This window comes from Rhamphochromis longiceps, linkage group LG5 (assembly GCF_057381845.1).
Source record: "Rhamphochromis longiceps isolate RC_006_pf linkage group LG5, R_longiceps_female_GT1.1, whole genome shotgun sequence".
Classification (NCBI taxonomy): Eukaryota; Metazoa; Chordata; class Actinopteri; order Cichliformes; family Cichlidae; genus Rhamphochromis; species Rhamphochromis longiceps.
In genome coordinates, this window is record NC_140561.1 from 20,172,961 (window position 1) to 20,190,096 (window position 17,136).

The 17,136-nt window shown below is 39.5% G+C and overlaps 2 protein-coding genes across 4 annotated transcripts; both read right to left on the reverse strand.

The window, feature by feature from the left end:
• Window positions 1-587: 587 nt before the first annotated feature.
• stat2 (signal transducer and activator of transcription 2) lies at window positions 588-10,393 on the reverse strand. 3 transcript variants are annotated; one of them, XM_085406463.1, is made up of 24 exons: window positions 10,206-10,393; window positions 9,721-9,852; window positions 9,489-9,633; window positions 9,017-9,112; window positions 8,332-8,424; window positions 8,167-8,245; window positions 7,928-8,007; window positions 7,682-7,833; window positions 7,420-7,578; window positions 7,230-7,319; window positions 6,442-6,501; window positions 6,285-6,305; window positions 6,095-6,188; window positions 5,794-5,841; window positions 5,614-5,697; window positions 5,361-5,459; window positions 5,102-5,237; window positions 4,857-4,909; window positions 4,577-4,662; window positions 3,826-3,962; window positions 3,526-3,714; window positions 3,389-3,443; window positions 3,106-3,197; window positions 588-1,390 (listed from the first exon to the last, which is right to left on the reverse strand). In XM_085406463.1, exons 2-24 carry the CDS (start codon window positions 9,849-9,851, stop codon window positions 1,161-1,163), a joined length of 2,409 nt encoding a protein of 802 aa, XP_085262589.1. In that variant the 5' UTR covers window position 9,852; window positions 10,206-10,393; the 3' UTR covers window positions 588-1,160. The 3 variants fall into 3 exon arrangements, with proteins under 3 accessions (XP_085262589.1, XP_085262588.1, XP_085262590.1); XM_085406462.1 differs by having other exon boundaries at window positions 7,928-8,010; XM_085406464.1 differs by lacking the exon at window positions 3,106-3,197 and having other exon boundaries at window positions 1,193-1,390; window positions 7,928-8,010.
• Window positions 10,394-12,894: 2,501 nt separating this feature from the next.
• Window positions 12,895-16,620, reverse strand: apof (apolipoprotein F). Its single transcript, XM_085406465.1, has 2 exons — window positions 15,448-16,620; window positions 12,895-14,873 (listed from the first exon to the last, which is right to left on the reverse strand). Exon 2 carries the CDS (start codon window positions 14,835-14,837, stop codon window positions 13,557-13,559), a length of 1,281 nt encoding a protein of 426 aa, XP_085262591.1. The 5' UTR covers window positions 14,838-14,873; window positions 15,448-16,620; the 3' UTR covers window positions 12,895-13,556.
• Between the last annotated feature and the right edge of the window lie 516 nt (window positions 16,621-17,136).

Genomic DNA, 17,136 nt, shown 5'->3' on the forward strand with positions numbered 1-17,136 from the left:
CCTTTCTCCTTTGTTTCGGGGCTTTCTGTCATTGAAATATCTGTTTCTTAAGTCAACTAGCTTCCTACTTACTACAAAAGGCAGCGTCATAGGTGAAAGATGAAGCCAACCCTGTGACACGTACTGCAGCTCCTCTAGCTGCCTCTAGATTGTAAGCTATTCCAGAGAAAGTGACTTTTTCAGATTCCTCCTCCTCATATTCATGAGTCTCTCTTAATTGTGTCTATATACAGAGCATTGTTAAATTGCCTAAACAGACAGCCAAACAATTTTGTGCTCTAGTGATTAAAATGTAAGTACCAATTAGCAGGCATGTGTGATGCAACTAAAAGCCAGCTAATGACTGAGGGCTTCACCCGTTGTTCAAATATGGCTGCAACAAACTAACATGACAGCATGACTTTCATATCCAGCCTGTTTCTGTGCAAAAAAAAAAGTTCTATCAGCAGAAAATCATCATAATAGTCAAAATATTAGTTCTAGTCCACAATTTTTACAGGTAATGAGGTGCAGGCTAAAAATATAAAACCAGTTTCCTACATTTGTCAATGTACAATTTGTGTTAATAATCAAACCACACATTTCTTCTTTACTGGTGCTTTTATTGTGACTTAAATGACAGTGTTACTATAAAAGGACAAACTAAAACAGGAAGTGTGATGTTCACGTGAATTTTATCACGTTGTATGTGCCAATATTAAAACAATAACAAAGGGTTCAAAATAAACAAAGATATAATAAATTATGTGCAGTCTATGCAGTAATAGCTCATACAAACCTTTCCCGCCTCCTTACCTGGTCAGTTTTTAAGCATGATTTAGACTTTATGCCTAATCTTAAAATAATAAAGTATGGACTGATATGAGTGCGGCTCATTCAATGTTCTTACGTGTATCTCTTCATATAGCAGTAAAAATAGTTTAGGATTCACAGGGATGCTCTATAAATTTATACAGTGAACAAAAACATCAGTTATGTGTGATTTTCAGGGTCATCAGATGGGCTGTTGAGCATCTCACATGAAAACGGAATTAAAAGCAAACTATTTCATTTATGCTGGATTTGCCACGTGTGCCACATTTTTCTGATAGAAATGCTGTACTGTGTGTAAAGCTAACAAGTGCATTATGTATAGTGATATGGTTGAATACAAACAGAAGCTAAGGGAAGCTGCCACAGGACTGTGGGAGCAGACAGTTAAATCCTTGAAGGCTGAAATCAGGCAGAGATTGGTCATCTTGCAGGAGGTCATTGTCAAAAAGGTTTGGATTGTTGAGATACATCAGCAGATCCTGCGGTGGTTCTGGGTCTTCAACAGAGCCATTCATCATGGGATCAGGGTCATAAGATTCCAGTGGTGGCGTCAGAGGATAAAGATCCCCGTCTTGTTCTAAGAGTGAAGAAGGAAAAAAAAAAGTTGAATCTGTTGTCATCGCTGTGTAGTTTATTTATGCTCTCGCTAGGGAAATGAAACTGAAAAAACATGCGATTTGCTGTTGAAGCCCAAAGCAGAAAATAGAAAATCACAGGAACTGATTTTGTACAGAACATTTAAACGATGTCTAACTTAGATAGTTTTTTTTTTTACCTCAGAATAGCTCAGTTGAATCGATACTAAATACAAATATCACATACCCTTTGTAAAGGAATAGTTTATTTTATGGCATATTAGAAAAAACAAAAATGAGCATTTTAACCATCCGTAAAATATTTAAATCTGACTGAAAGTGTCTTTTAAGCTCAATAATTTACATGTTACTGAATAAATAATTAACCCTGTACATAAAAATCCTACACATGACTAAATCTGACTACTACTACACCCTCACCCCCATATTTTTCCGTCATAAAACTCAGACGCGCATAGAAAATACTGTTAATATTATTTTCCCTGTGAACCCAGAATCACGGAAATATTAAAATCCGAGAACATCAAGTCACTTAACGAGTGCAAAACCTCAGAAACTGTGAGAGTTTGACTGCAGCCATGAACAAAGCACTGACGCTATATGAATAAAACTAAATTGAACTGAATTGTTCTATATTACAGCACACACACATTTTCATATCTTAGTCCAGACATCTCATTTACATTACACTTTCCCTAGCCGCTTAGCCTAAACCTAACTATAACAAAACACATTTTGAACCTCAAAAATGCCTTCAAACGCGTGGGGACGGGCATTTTATTAAAGTTAAGCTATCTATGTACATGGTCTAGGACTTTTTTTTTTTCATTTTCCAATTCAAATTATGATTCAACCTCATAGCTGTTTGCCTTCGCTCAAGGCTTAAGTCTTTCTCTAAGGATTTTCTGACGTGTCAATAGAGAAAACAAATGGAAAATTTGCTTCTGAAAGCGGAGCCATTAAAAAAGCGGGCAGTCCCTGTTGCACTCTACAGTTCTCTATGACTTTAACCTTTAAAGCTTGAAGAGATCCAGCATGCATTGCAGATGAACAATTGCAAGTGATGAGAACAGGACTTGTAGGGATCAATGCAAACAGGGCAAAAGCACTTTGAGCAGTGAGGACAGCAGAGAAGGTGACCTCAAAGGGGAGATCGCAAAGATTTAAATCAGGTAAGATTTTTGCTTGTTATGAATGGGATCAAGCAAGGTTTTGATTTGACCAAAAAGTCAAACATAACGTACTGTAAACATTTTTGTAGTAATTAAATGAAGTAAATATAATTTAATTGTGAGTTTTAGAGATGCAAGTATGTATATTACTTCAGTAGTCATTTTAATAGCGACTCCAAGAATGTAATTTAATGTAAAAGGACCAAAAAGCAGCAGGATAATAAAACGTGTTAGTGATTCTATTGCTTGGCCAGAACAAGGCTTTATGTTCACTGCACCATGTGCATGCAGTAAAAGCAGCCAACATTCCCACAAAAGTTCAATTCAAGGATAAAAAATAAATAAATAAATCTTTTAAAAAGCTGTCACCTGACATCTACTATATTCAGACAGCATGCTACGCATTGATTTCATGCACTGCAAGACCATCACAGGGATGGTGACAGAGATTTTTGATGGAAGGTGAGTAATTTGTTTGACAAGGTCTTAAGCTGGATTGGACAGCAAGGAGAGGCATGACTCACCAGCTGCCTCTCCACACAGGCCATTCATTGGCTCCAGGCCTTCACCCTGTGCCATGTCAGAGGGCATGGGTGACCTGGCCTCCAGTGTGTTCCTACATGACCAATGATAAACAGTCATTACAACCATTAGCTCATGACATAAAAAAAAGGTGTGGGCACACCACTTTTTAAGTGAAGTGTATTTAAGTTTGTTGTATTAATGGGATGGTTTTTTTTTTTTTCTTTAATTCCAACAAGCAAGACACTATAAATTAGCCTGAATGTATATGGACCGCATACTTACTCCTTGGAAACAAACACCAGCTTGGTTTTGATGTACTTTATGTATGGACTGTCCTCTGAAACAAAAAGAAAGAGAAATTTGATTTAATGGGTCATCTGCAGGACTAACTTCAATAATATTTTAAATGGTGGCCTTACCTCCACTCTTCTCAGTGTAATACTTTCCAAAAGCCTTATCTTTCGGGGTGTCCGGATACAGGTAGAGTAGAGGATTTTCTGGGACATTTTCAGCTTCTAAGATCTGGTAATTTCGAATGATTTCATGGAAGGGAATCTGGGAAAGGTCAACTTTGGTGAAGGGCTGGACTGTCTTTACATCAGGCTCACCTAAACAGACAGTGGATGATGTATTAAACAGGTTACCCCGGCCACTGTGAAATGCAGCTTAGTTGTATTTCTTTCAGACATACAAGCAAAAAAAACCCAAAACACTCTCACCAGTCACAGTGATCTCCACCCAGGAGAAGGTAATTCCCCCAATGACGCTTTCACTGAAACGCAACAAGAACGTGCCTCTCTTTTTCTTCTTCAAGAGAGATTTCTCTTTGCCTTTGGTCACAAAACCCATGATGAGCCTGAAGCACAAAAGGAATTTTATTTTAAAAGGCAAACATTTCAGGTTTCACGGAGACTGACGTTATGAGCTAAACTGGACCATGCATATTAGAAACAGAGTTATCCAGATTACAATACTGACAGTGTGGCAAGTGGCTGGATTCTTTTAATCTGCTTAAACATTAACCTGACACTGCTGTCAGACGCTTAGTTTTCTTTACATAAAACAGACATTTGTTGATAACATTTGGAGGACAACCTGCAGATTTTTCCAAAAAAGGATTATCCAATATAGTTGTCACGAGTTAAGAGGTACCTATTTGTTCTGTGTGACGTACAAATAATATGGAAGGTACAGTACTGTGCAGAAGTCTTGAGCCACATCTCATTCATTTAGAAAGTCAAAATCCCTTGTTATTTTGTAATTGTGTAAGCTGTCTTGAGCAATAGTTCTCCAGGCTTTCTGAAGGTCTTTCAAAATTTTTATTTGGACACTGGTTTGTTTTTCAGTCATTCTCAGTCCAGTCCTTAAAGTTAACCATGATCAGAGGAATGTTTGTTTTGTTTAACCCATTAAAACTGACCTATGAATCATTCAAGCAAAAAAGCTTCTAAGAATGTATAACAATCATACCCATCCCTCCACAGATCCTCAAGGTATGTTTTCACCATCATCAAAATGCCATCAAACCACACCCAGAAAGTGTCAGGAGTATTCTCCTGTAACACAAACAGCAGAAAATGTCATTTGGACACACTTACAGGCCTATGTTCTCTGCAACGAAATGCTCAGATATATTTAGATGAGATGTAATAATTGTTTTTAGTGGTGAGGCTTAAGGTTAAATTACTCAAGACTTGCAAAGTATGGCTTGAGGGATTACAAAAAAACCAGTAGCTTTTAGGGCTCTTACCTTGGTAAATTTTGACCACGGTACTGTGCAGCTGTCATAGTTTGGCTTTTTGCCTGGAGATTAAAAAAACACGATGGACAATCACAAGCATGCTTACAAGCCACAAAGGACAACGAATTATGTCAGTCTTGTGCTACTATCTATAAATGTAAAGTTTGCAAAATCAAGATACATTTTAACAGTACATGAAAGTAGGTGTTGTCAACAATGAGCAGAATGAAGCAGAAGACGGTGGAAGAATTTACCAAAGAGCTTGTTTGCAATCATTTCCAGCTGAGTGTCATCCAGGCCACGTTTTGTGGCCGAGAGAAACTGCCAGCTCAACATCTCTCCAAACTGAGGCCAAGTAGCTGCAGGAGTGTTGGCGAAGAACATAACATCCTGGGAAAAGCAGACATATGCACATCATATGTACACGATTAATTTAGTCTGGCCCGTAATTGTATTACAAGGGAACTTGAATGCAAAAGCACAGCATGTCTGCCAGTAACAGTGACTTATCACCTTGGGATCCTGACTGAGCATGTTGAACCAGAGGACAGATGCCCAGGCACTTTGCTGCTGGCTGGAGTTTGAGATGATGACCACAGGGAGGGTGGAGGCCTACAAGTGTGTGTGCCATAAAAACATATAGCTTCTACTTAGGTCATAGTTCTGTCACCAAAGCTGCAAATTAATGATTAATTTTTAAACGGAACTAATGTTCTTTATCTGTGATGGCAGCCATATAACATGAAAAACGCAGAAGAAACTCCACCTGCAGCTCAACAGAGAAGCCTTTCAGCTCAAATACAGTGTTGAAGTAGATGATATGCAGCTCCTCTGTAACACTCAGAGAAATCTATAAACAAGAAAGTAACACACAGATCATTATTCCTTTATTATGATGTAACATTAAGAAGAGATGGTATCAGCAGGGTTACCGATATTAACTCACATCACTGACTCCTTTGCCACCACCTCCTGATTTCTGCTCCTTCAGAGTCTACAGACAAATAGTATTTATGAATTAACTAGTAAGAACGCACACACAGTCACTCCCAAATAACAAATAAAAATTCTCACCTGCCAGTAAAGGCTGTATATTGATATAAATGTTATTTTTTGAATTACTTGAGTGTAGCTGATGTATTACATGTTAAATACATTGTTAAATATTTGGTTTTAAACCATTTTTGTGTCACAGTTGTATAAAAGTCTTTGTATCTAATTGCTTATGAATTCATTATTGAATATACCAGATGTCTGAAGTCTGCCACCATGCCTCCATTCGTGCTCTCAGCCATGTTCAAGGCCTTAATTTTAGTCCCCAGGACATTGAAACGTCGATACCTACAAAAGACAGGAGGTTTACTAAAAACAAGTTCACAGCAAATGTCAAAGCTCAACGTGGCTTCTGAAACTTAGATGTAAATGAAAAAAACTTGCCCTTTGATCTGAGGAGCCTCCCTATATTCAAGGGTGAGAAAAAAACACAGCAGACGTGATCACAGGGAGGAATTAGACATCTTTCTCTAATGTTAAATCCTGGAAGTTTGTTTTAAGGGTAATGAAAACAACTAAAGGTCTGAAAGAGAAAACTTACTTGTCCATGGATACATCCACTTTCATGGAGTGGTTCAGTTCCGGAAACTTCACAAGAAGTCTGAAATGGTTAAGTCAGGTGCAAAATGTTAGAGCTTGAGAAATATGAAGATGATGAAGACAAAAATGTAAAAAAAAACAGGAAACCAGGAATGCTCCCAAGGTCACAGCATGGAAGAAGATGAGATGGCTCTGCAGGAATGCAACAAACTTTCAGACTTACTCGCATTATTTCACAATTGATTCTTTGTTTACATGGTGGAAATAAAGGCCAACAAAACCACTCTCTATACCAGTCTGTTTCTATAAAGATACAGCAGCTTGATATGCACATTATCCTAATAAGTACAGCATAGTACAGTAAGATAAGGGGGGCGCAATGTCAAACATATATTCTTACTTTGTGTAATATGCTGAGATATTTGTAATTTATAATTAATTAATTTTTTGTAACTTTGTAATATACTGTATTATTTAATTTGGTTTAGTTAGTAAATGTTCTTACTGTCTTGGAGCACAATAAAGTATTCTGATTCTGACATTATTTACTGTAAGCTCATTAGTGGCTCTACAGGTTTAAACATTTTCCTAAAAAGCAAAAGATCAAAGTTCAATCCCAGGAGGAGACACAAATCCCTCTGGGGTTGTGCCAGCCAGGACACCCAGTGTAAACAAAATCTGCCAAATCAAACATGTGGATTAGGGAGCAGCTGAAAGTAGCTCTCTTATTAATGCAGATAAGTCCATTGAAACACTGCGTGCACGCTGATTTCTGTGCTGGGCACTGACCTGGCTTTGACAGAGAACTGGACATTTGTGCGGAGAACCAAAGATCCTTTCCCCTGAGGCATGGATGGCTGAGTTTCAACCACAAAGGAGCTAAATGTAAACGTAAAAGAAAAAAAGGGAATGTCATTTAATTAACTAAAAAAAACATAAAAGTGAAAGAGAACATCATAGAGTGTCCTAAAAGAAATACCTCTTGAGTAAGTCTCTTAGAAGAGTGTCCAGTCTCTTCTGCAGTGTGGGGTTTTGGGCCTTCACAGGGTCATTTTCATAGGACACTTTTCCTACTAGCTCCTCCAACTTAGTAAGAAACTCCCACACCTGGAACAGACACACTGCCACACAGCTGAACCTAGAGATTCAGAAAGAGAATTTATTTTAATTTCATGCAGATTTTAGAGAATGGGGGGATGGACTTTGGAAATACAAATTCAGCTCAAAGAGAATAAACATACCACTTTTCCAGCTGATCCAGGCAAACATTGTCCGGAGCACCAATGCATGCTTTCTGCTGCCTCCTCTGCCACTCCACCAGCTCCTTCTTCACAAGCACATCAATGATGTCCTGAATCCTGTCCAGAATATCATTTAGGCCTGACAACGTGCTCTAAAAAGTGATAAAATGAGATAAGAATGTAAATAATTAAACAACTACAATAAAACATTTAAGAATATATTTAGGAATATTACTGACTCCATACCTTCCTGCAGTTATTCAACTTGTTGACAAGCAACTGAAGCGCTTTAATCTGTTCTTTTTTCCTGGCCTCGTCTACCACAGCTGCTTAAAAGTTTCCATGGTGGGATGAAAATTTCCACATGACAAAGACCAAAACAAAAGAGTACATGTAGCTCTGATTTAAATCTTTTTTAGATTTATTACTAACTCTCACAGACATTAAAGCATGCAAATATAACCAGATTGTTTTCATTTGTTTACCTTCCAACTTCTGGGTTTGGAATTTAAAATCAAACTCATCTTGCTGCTCCTCCAGACATATGATTGTATGTTCCATACACTATAGCACAAAAAAGGAAATGAAAAAACTGCGACATGCTTTATCCATATAATACAAATAATAACACAAAGGAACATAATCTCCACCTGCACTTCATTCCTCAAGCCAGCCAGTTTACGTTCAAGGTCCTGCTGACTGCTTGTCTCCATTGCCTCTGGCTCAACTTGCAAAAGCTGGACCTAAGAATAAACAAAGGTGGAGCTAATACCAAGATCTTATTGTCTTTCAGATGTAATACTGGGTGAAGCTGTCACAAGGGAAATAGTAAGTGAGAGTGTAGTGTAAAAACTGCTGGGGGGGAAATCTTCACGTTTTAGCCCACACAGTGAGTTTCATGGTTCTATTTCGCACACACAGCTCTTTTTAAAAAACTGAATGGAAAAAACTAAAACAGGATAAAAATTTACACTAGGCTCCTTGAAAGTTTGCATTTAATTTTACACTTAAAAGCTGAATTGCAATACTACAAACACAACAGCTAACAATGGAGTCATAACATAAAAAAAAGCCAAAACATGGCAATACACCAATAGATCATATGATATAATGTTTTCCTGTAAAAAAAAAAAAACCACATACAGGTATATCCAAGTGTGCAAGTGTAGTGTTGGGGCACTATTTTTAGCAGAGCATTACCATTTTACAGTACATGCTAAATACCTATGCTTTTCTGGGTTTATTTCTTTTCTTAAGGCACTTAGCTACATTGTTATCAAAAGTGGCTATACATAAAGTTTATTTTTAATTACCACAATGAGACGTTACACCAACCTTTTCAGCCAGTTCAGCGCTCTCCAGGATTTCCTTCTCTTTTTCCAAAAACCAAAGGATGGTGGTTGCCAAAGCACACGGATCATCCACATACCTCTGTAAGAGAGAAATAGCAGAGGCTGGGAGTCACATGTGTTAAAGTATATTATATTACACTGATACAGTATATAGGCCAATCAACTGTGCAGACTTACTGGAGGTCATTAAAAGGCTTTTTTTTTACTTTTGTCACTTTCTATAAACCTTTACTGTCATATTATCATTTCTCATCAGCCAATAAAGGATTAATAACAGGTTAATGTTTTCCTATGTCTAAATATCTCTCACTTGGCCAAACAGGAAATTCTGAGCATGTAAACACATAAGCAAATCATGGTAAACGGAGTGGTTGGAATTATGATACTATTATTCAAAATTTGCTTTTCCATTTTAAACCAGAGACGTCACTGGGTTGCTCCTTTACTGGACACACCTGAAAGTTCTGCTTATAGCGCCTAATGTTGTGCTGCAGTAAAAATGACTCCTCCTGGACAAAGCGGCTGTGTTGGATGTCCAGATTCTCAAGCAGGACCTGGAACAGCACCATAGCAAAGGCATGGTCCCGTGCTGCCCGCTGCCTGTAGAAAATGACATAATAAGAGCTTTTCACAGCCATACTCACTTACAGTAATCATTGAAACTCGTTGAATCACAGGGTTCCTTACCACTCCTGCTTCTCTATCCAAGGGGCCAGGTAGTGCCGAACATCCATGGGTAAAGCATCTCTGTCATAGAGCTCGTGTAACTGCTGTCGGTACGCAATAGGAAGCTGTCTCAATCTGTCCCACTGTGCCATCCTAAGGCACACAAACAGCCAGCAATCACATTAAAGGCTGGATTCAAGTCAACGGGAACGAATGTGTATCTATGCCGGGTGTTAACTTGTCATCCTAGAGTGCGACTACTTTATAAACAGTGCCATAAAGAGTATAGTGGGCGAGTTTGTACCAGTATGAAATCAACAGCTGAGCGAACAACAGATGACCGTAGACCAAGTCCTTACTGCATGACGTGAAATCCGTGCACACTGTTTAAGAGCGATACTGAAAATTTAAACTTTATATCTGCAGGTTAGCTAGCTGGCGGAAAAAGTGCCAAGACCACAAATACCCGTCGATAATGACCCGTCGATAATAACACATTTACTCACCTCAGTGCAAGATATCAGTGCGAATCCACTTAGTATACCTTATTAGCTTTCCGCTAGATTAAGACAATGTGCATATCTAGCTCTTCCGTCGAGCTACTTTGGAACGCTGGTAAAACAAAACAACTGTCAAGAGCAAGCAAGCGTGTAAAGTGTTTCCCCGTCAAGTCTTTATTTTACTGCTTTTTCATTGGATATCTATTTGTCCCGCCCAAGAAGACCATGACGTCTAAACTCCCGACGCCATTTTGGCTCTGAAAGAATTTCCACCAAAGGCAGTTAAAGAGCCGAAATGTCGCGACAAGACTCGCAGATTCCTCGTGACTTCAGACTTAACGCCTGATTGGTTAGTCCGTGGACAGGACCACGCGTTCTGCTGGTTAACGCATCTGTCAATCTCTCGCGTTGCATAGCAGTGAGCAAAATAGAAACTTACGGCCGTGTAACCAAGAGATTTCCCGAGAAATGACGTTTCGAAAGTGACAAAGCCAAAGAGGAGCATGTGACTCACAACAAACCTCAAAACAGGTTGTGTGTCTTCGTAGAATCATCTGAGAAGAAAGCGTTTTTTATTGTATTCCCACGTCGTTTTTATTGTATTCCTTTATGCAAACACAATGAAAATAAAAAAAAGTACCTTTACGTTTATTGGAGTAAAATTCGAAAAGCATGACGTTTTATCCTTCATACCTAGTATTAACAACAACGTTAATACTACTACTAATAATATTAATACTAAGAAGAAGAGTAGTTGGTGTTTTTGTCTACCAGTGAACTAAAACGTTGACACACATGGAAAGTCTCCAGTTCTTTGTGCATATTTTCAGTACAGTAGCTGCTCCCCAGAGCTGGCGTGCAACGAAGTACTTAGAAGTACAAGTACTTCGTTACTGTACTTAACGAGAATTTAGAAAAATCAGCATACACAGACTGTCATTTTGTGCGCAGTTTGTACAGCTTGTTGCTAACTAAAGGTCCAGTGGAGATGAAGAAGAAAGGGTAATATATTAAAGGCAAGAACTGCTCAGAGGTATTTACGCAAGTCCTCATGTGTGTAAATCAGATATTGTGTTTGTGCATGTGACATTATGTTTTTCATACTGTGAAAAGTGCTGAAAAACAAAATCTTTGTGTTTTTAAAGGTTGAAAGAAAATACTCAGCAATTTACTGCTCCTTAACCCACAGGGGCTATTCACAGTGGGTGGCTCCGCAAGTTTTGATTTACAAGCCAGGCATATTTTGCTTATTAGACGACAGCACACTGTATTTAATGTGTTCATTCTCTCGATTTCTACTGTCACCAGTAGATGTCACACTTCACTCAAAGAAATTAGGATGCCAGTTTGGATTTTTTTTTTTTTAAACTTTGACTCAAATGCGCCATGCAGGTGTGAAGAAATTCCTAAGTTCTAAATATAATTTCTCTTTTGCAAATCTAATATAGTTATTATTATTAACTTAACCATACATTCTATAGGTCTGTTGGGCCTATCAGATTAAATATTTTGATTCTTATCCTTTTTTCAGTATATTTAGAGTGTGGCAGGTTATTTTAAATAAATAATATGTTGTGTAAGAATATCTTGATCAAGTCAGAAGGAATTAGGCAACAGACAGGCAACACTCTGCACTGGTCACTGGTCAGTCACAGGGCCAGCACCAAACACACACAAAAAAAGAAACACAGTGGGTTTCTTTCTTTTGGTTCATAAATAATCTGCATCAACAGAGAGAACAGACAAATTCACAAACGTCTCAGACAGCTGGAATTAAATAGAAATTTGAGTGTATCCTGTAAGCCAATACCAAGGAGCGTCTCTTAAATCTAAGTCTAATTTGCAACAGTGTGGCCAACTGCAAAATGTCAAGGCCCTGAAAGTGAAGCAGTTAAACAGAATTTTTCACCCCCCTGAAGGGAGGCAGTATGTAATCAGTTCGGTTTGTTTGTCTGTCTGTCTGTTTCTTAGCAGCATAACATCCACTGTTTTGAAGATATCAAAATTTTGTGTGATGGTAGATATCAATAACAGCTCGAGCTGATTTAATTGTGCTGAAAATCGGGCCAAGGTTAAGGTCAGGGTCACCCCAAATGATAAAATCAGTGAAAACTTTAAATCTACCGACAATTCTTTATGGCTTATCTTCAAATTCCACAACTGGCTAAGCATTTGACCTTGAACTTCATTGTTAGCGTTTACTTTGAAAAAAATTTAAATAAAACATAAAGAGTTTTATTGATTTCATTTAAGTCTGTTCTAGTTATATGGGTAAAGATAATAAAATACATCACAATCACACACTAACACATCTGCACTTATGGCCAGTTTGTGTTATCTGTTGGAGTGTGAATGTTAGGTAAAAGTCCTTAGGTATTGCAAAAAGCCTTGTACAAATATGTGTGTGTGTGTGCGCGCACGCATGTGTGTGTGATCAGCTGACTCAAATTTACAGTATGAAGCATTTTGATTGCTTAAATTGAGTTTGAAGGCGCCTTATAAGTGCCAAACCCCATGCCACTTATTTTCTTCTTTTTAAAGTATTATGTAAATATTCTTTAAAGCATCACTTAGCGTCAGCTGAAGTACATACACAGTTTAAATTCCCATGATTAAGACTGTGTTAGGTATGTACTGCAGTTCAACACGAGCGTGCACATTAAATATTTTCAGCACAAAAAACAATCTGATAACATTATACACTGCCACCAATTTAATGTAAAATTTAATAACATTTACAGGAAAACATATACAGCAACAATATTTTATCATGAGGCTAGTGTCCCTGCAATTAAATCCGAGCTGAGAATATGACTGCGACCTGACAACCTGACTGTAGGTTTCAGCTGAAGGAAGAGACAAATTAAAAATAAAAAAGATGATAAACAGAGACGGGCAAAATCAAAGTGTTGAGGGACTGAAGGTTTTGTTTCCTGAGACCAGTCATCAGTGTTGCTGCCTAATACGATTAACTAGTAAACTACTTTATAAAGTATATACTTAAAATATTATTTCTAAGCAATGGCTTAAAGCTTACTTTCTGAGGATATAAATTATTGGATCTGTTTTCAGCTCATGTGGACATTTTTCACTCTGTGGAATGACTTTTATTTCATCGTTAGCTTACATTGTCTCTCTTTTATTATTTTATATATGCAGACAATTTGGAATCTGTCTTAATAATATTCTTTCGTTGTGTACACACTTACAAAAAAAGAAAAGAAAAATTGCACTGCAAATTATCACTAATAGTTACTATGCAAACAGGTAAGCTATCAATTATTGATCCTCTATCTTTACACATGTAGCTATGTCAGTATTTATTGCCAGAGTTTAAGAGGGTGATTCATTGATTCTTCAGTCTATGGTGATGACACCCTCCTCCACGCTGAACTGGTTCACCAGCATGTCATCTTCCTCCTTCATGGAGTTGAGCAGATACTTGACCCCAGCTTTCACTCCGGTCTTCACCCCTGCACCCAGAGCATAGCCTGCTACCCCAGCAGTCCCACCCGTGGCGACCATGAGGGCATCTGTTCCGAGGTCAACGGCGCTCAGGATGGCTCTCTCCTTGGCTGTTTCAGAACAGTTGACTGAGGCGTAATACACAGCTGTGCCAAGGTTATAGAGTGTGCTGACTCCAGGGATCCACTCCATTACACTGTACACGCGCTGCTCGCTTTTGTTGATGCAGTTCCTCTGGGTGCTGCGCTTCCACCGGTGACCAGTTGCTGCTGTGGCGCTGCACTGATGGATCCAGGTCTCAGATTCTGTGGATTCAGATGGCAATATGCGACTACCTTTTTTCCACACTGCCTGGTACATCCCGGGTGTGTGACGCCCACTGCTGGTCACACCAGCACACAGGAATCCCAGGCTTTCACAGCTGCTCACAGCATCCTCCAGTCCACCTGTGCCTCCCCCCACAGCGTTTCCTATCAGCACGGTCCCATTTACTCGACTCCAACCCTCGCAGTGCCCCTCCTGAATAGTGTTGCCTTCTCCCACGAATGCCAGCTGCTCAATGTTAAACATCACAGCTTTTATGTGTCGCTGAGTTTGATCTCTCCCTGAAGGCAATGATGCTGATGTGGGTGTTGGTGCAGCTGCTGATTTACTCATCCTTCGCTCTATTAGGCCTTCTACCTCCATCAGGAGCTCCTCTGTATCAGCCACTCCCAGCAGATCATACAGCTTCAGCAACAGGGTCTGTGCTTCCTTTGGGCACCCTGCCACCACCAACACAGGCACCAAAGAGAGACCCAACAGCTCCTGTGGAAACATGGAGGACAGCGAGTCATCCACAGCGCTGGCTGACAGCAGCTCCTCACAGCTGATGTTCCCCTGAATATGTAAATGAGCTTGAATCTGCTCCTGAAGCTTCGCCCCAAGGACCGATGTCATTCGTTGGGCAGATCGGATTCTTTTAGATTTTTCCTCAGGTAAGAGACCAGACTGAACTTGAGATCCCAGGAGAGAGTCCAGATTCTGTTTGGACACCTCCTCTACAGCTTCATGGGTGTCACTTCCTGGAAGCAGAGTGCTCTTTTGCACCAAAGGAGGTGGGACCCTGCACAAGGCCTGTTCATTCAGCAGGAGCTGGATCACAATCAGCCACTTCAGCTTGGAGGACATCATCCTGCTTTAAAAGAACACTTTTCCAAAGCCACTACACTAAATCGGAATAGTAAAAACAAGGGAAAAAAAACATTAGGGTTATTATTGTATGTGCTGAGTAAATAGTGCAATCAAAGACCTGGATTATTTGGTTAGTTTGTCATCACAGTAAATGTAAACCACTTTGTCTTATAGATGAGTTCATAATTTTTTAGCTGCCGTGCAGTGTTATTCTTGTGGTGTTAAATCCTTTGCTGCAGGCACTAAGCAAATATTGACTTAATGGTGTTTATGCATTTGCAAAGGTACGCTGTGCAGGAAAATAACCTTAGTAGAACATTTAACCTTTAAATCCAGAACAAAAATGCTGTTTGTAAAAAAAAAGAGTTAATCGCACTGTAACTTTAACAAAAAAAAAAATGCTATTAACAAATCTATTCTACATCTAAAGTGAAATTAAACCCAAAAAAAAAGCAAAAGCAGTAAAAAAATGATTTTGTTTAGCAAAGCAAGAAAGAGCAACACGTCCTGAAACTGGCCTCTCACTCGGAGCTGAAGCAATTGCTCATGTCCTGTTTTGTTCTCAAAAACAACAAAAACATCCTGTTCCATATGTTTATCGTACACCTACCTTATTAATAATTAGTGTTGCTCATGAAGTCCTGAGCGTCTGACCAAGATGGCTTCACCATGTAGGATGCTTTTTGTATTCCCCTTTTTCCCTTTTCTCCAAACGTACATAGTGATCTTCTCTCCCTTTGCCTCCAATGAGAATCTCTTTCTTTACACATGACATCCCACAGCCCTCCCTCTGTATCATCCGTCTTTCAACTCCCTCTTCTCTTTGGCCTCATTGCTCAACAGGGAGATCAGGGCTTGAATATTGATTCACGTGGGGGAAAGTCCATGTGTTCTAAAGCAGTTTTGTTTGTCTGCCCCGCCATCCTCTCATTCTCCCCGCCCCCCACCTAGTCCCTCTGCTCCCCCTGTTCCCTCTCACACAGTCGCCAGGTTTTGTTTTTGACCCAAATACCGTAATTGTCGGGCTATAAGCCGCTACTTTTTGCACAAGCTTTGAACCCTGCGGCTTTTAGTCAGGTGCGGCTTTTCTATGGATTTTCCATGATTTTTGTGATATCGTAAGACGATTTGTTTTGTTTGTTCCGCTGTTGTACGGCACTACGTTGCCTGGCGGAAGGATCGGGGTTCAAGAGTGGTATGTTAGTCACATGTCCGTCCGCCAGGCAACGTAGTGCCGTACGAAGTAGCGCGAAAAACAAACTTCAAAGTAGCGCTACGCATTCAGCAGGAGGCGTGGATGACGAGCGGCGATAAACTTGCGAAAAGCAAGTTATGCCCAACTCCACCGGTGGATTCTGACAGCGTGGAAAAGTGCGAAAACATCCACGATCACCAACGGATTTTGAAGGGCTGGACTGCTGCATGATGGAGAGGAGGACACCGCCACGGCCCTTCTGAGGGTGTTCGACTCTGACACTGACAATGAGGATTTCTTTGGTTTTGAAAGTGACAACGAAGGAGAGAAGCGGAGAGTGGATGACGAAGCCATCCTGAGCCTGTTCGTTTCCGACATTGGAGAAGAGGACTTTGGTGGTTTTAGTGCGCAGGAAGAAGAGAAAGATGGTGAATGACTGACTTTTCTTCTTGTTAAAGCCGTGTCACTGCACCTGAGCCTAAAAGGTAGTCCGAATCTATTTTTCTGGTGTGCTGTAGGTTACTGTTATGTACTACATGTGCAAATATGTACCCATAACTTGTTTTTCAAAATATTAATAAAAGGGGTGTGTCTCCAAACAGCCATCTCTTTCCTGACAATTCCCTTTGTGCATATTCTCTTACATATGATAAGTCAACATTGAAACACCTGCGGCTTTTAGTCAGGTGCGGCTAATGTATGTACAAAACAGGATTTTCCCCTGATTTTAGCTTGTGCGGCTAATATTCAGGTGCGCTTTGTAGTCCGGGAAATACGGTACTTGAAAGAAATCTCCCCTCGTGCCGTTAGCGAATTTATCTCTTACAGAACCAAGTGAAGGGGGGGTATTTAAGGTAAAGACCCATCACAAAAGCCCACATAAAACTCTGTGTGCTGTGTGTGCGTTTCTTTTCCTTGTGCCATTATTTTACATCCTAATGCATTACACACTGCTCCATTTACAAACATACTTTTTCTTTTTCTTCTTTTTTTTTTTGCCCTGAAGCTCTGTTGACACACAATATAACGCTGGTAAAAGTCCATCTTGCACCCAGAATAGTGCAGTTTTGACCTGGAGCATCAGTGTCTTTTAGAAATGTGACT

What these genes read in the sequence shown, in the direction of transcription:
- apof (XM_085406465.1), bottom strand. Translation starts at nt 14,837, where the DNA reads ATGATGTCCTCCAAGCTGAAGTGGCTGATTGTGATCCAGCTCCTGCTG.
- stat2 (XM_085406462.1), bottom strand. Translation starts at nt 9,851, where the DNA reads ATGGCACAGTGGGACAGATTGAGACAGCTTCCTATTGCGTACCGACAG. An exon ending in GCTTGAGGAATGAAGTGCAG is followed by an intron (nt 8,246 to 8,331) that starts GTGGAGATTATG and finishes TTTGTGCTATAG; the next exon opens with TGTATGGAACATACAATCAT. An exon ending in CTAAGAGACTTACTCAAGAG is followed by an intron (nt 7,320 to 7,419) that starts GTATTTCTTTTA and finishes GTTTACATTTAG; the next exon opens with CTCCTTTGTGGTTGAAACTC.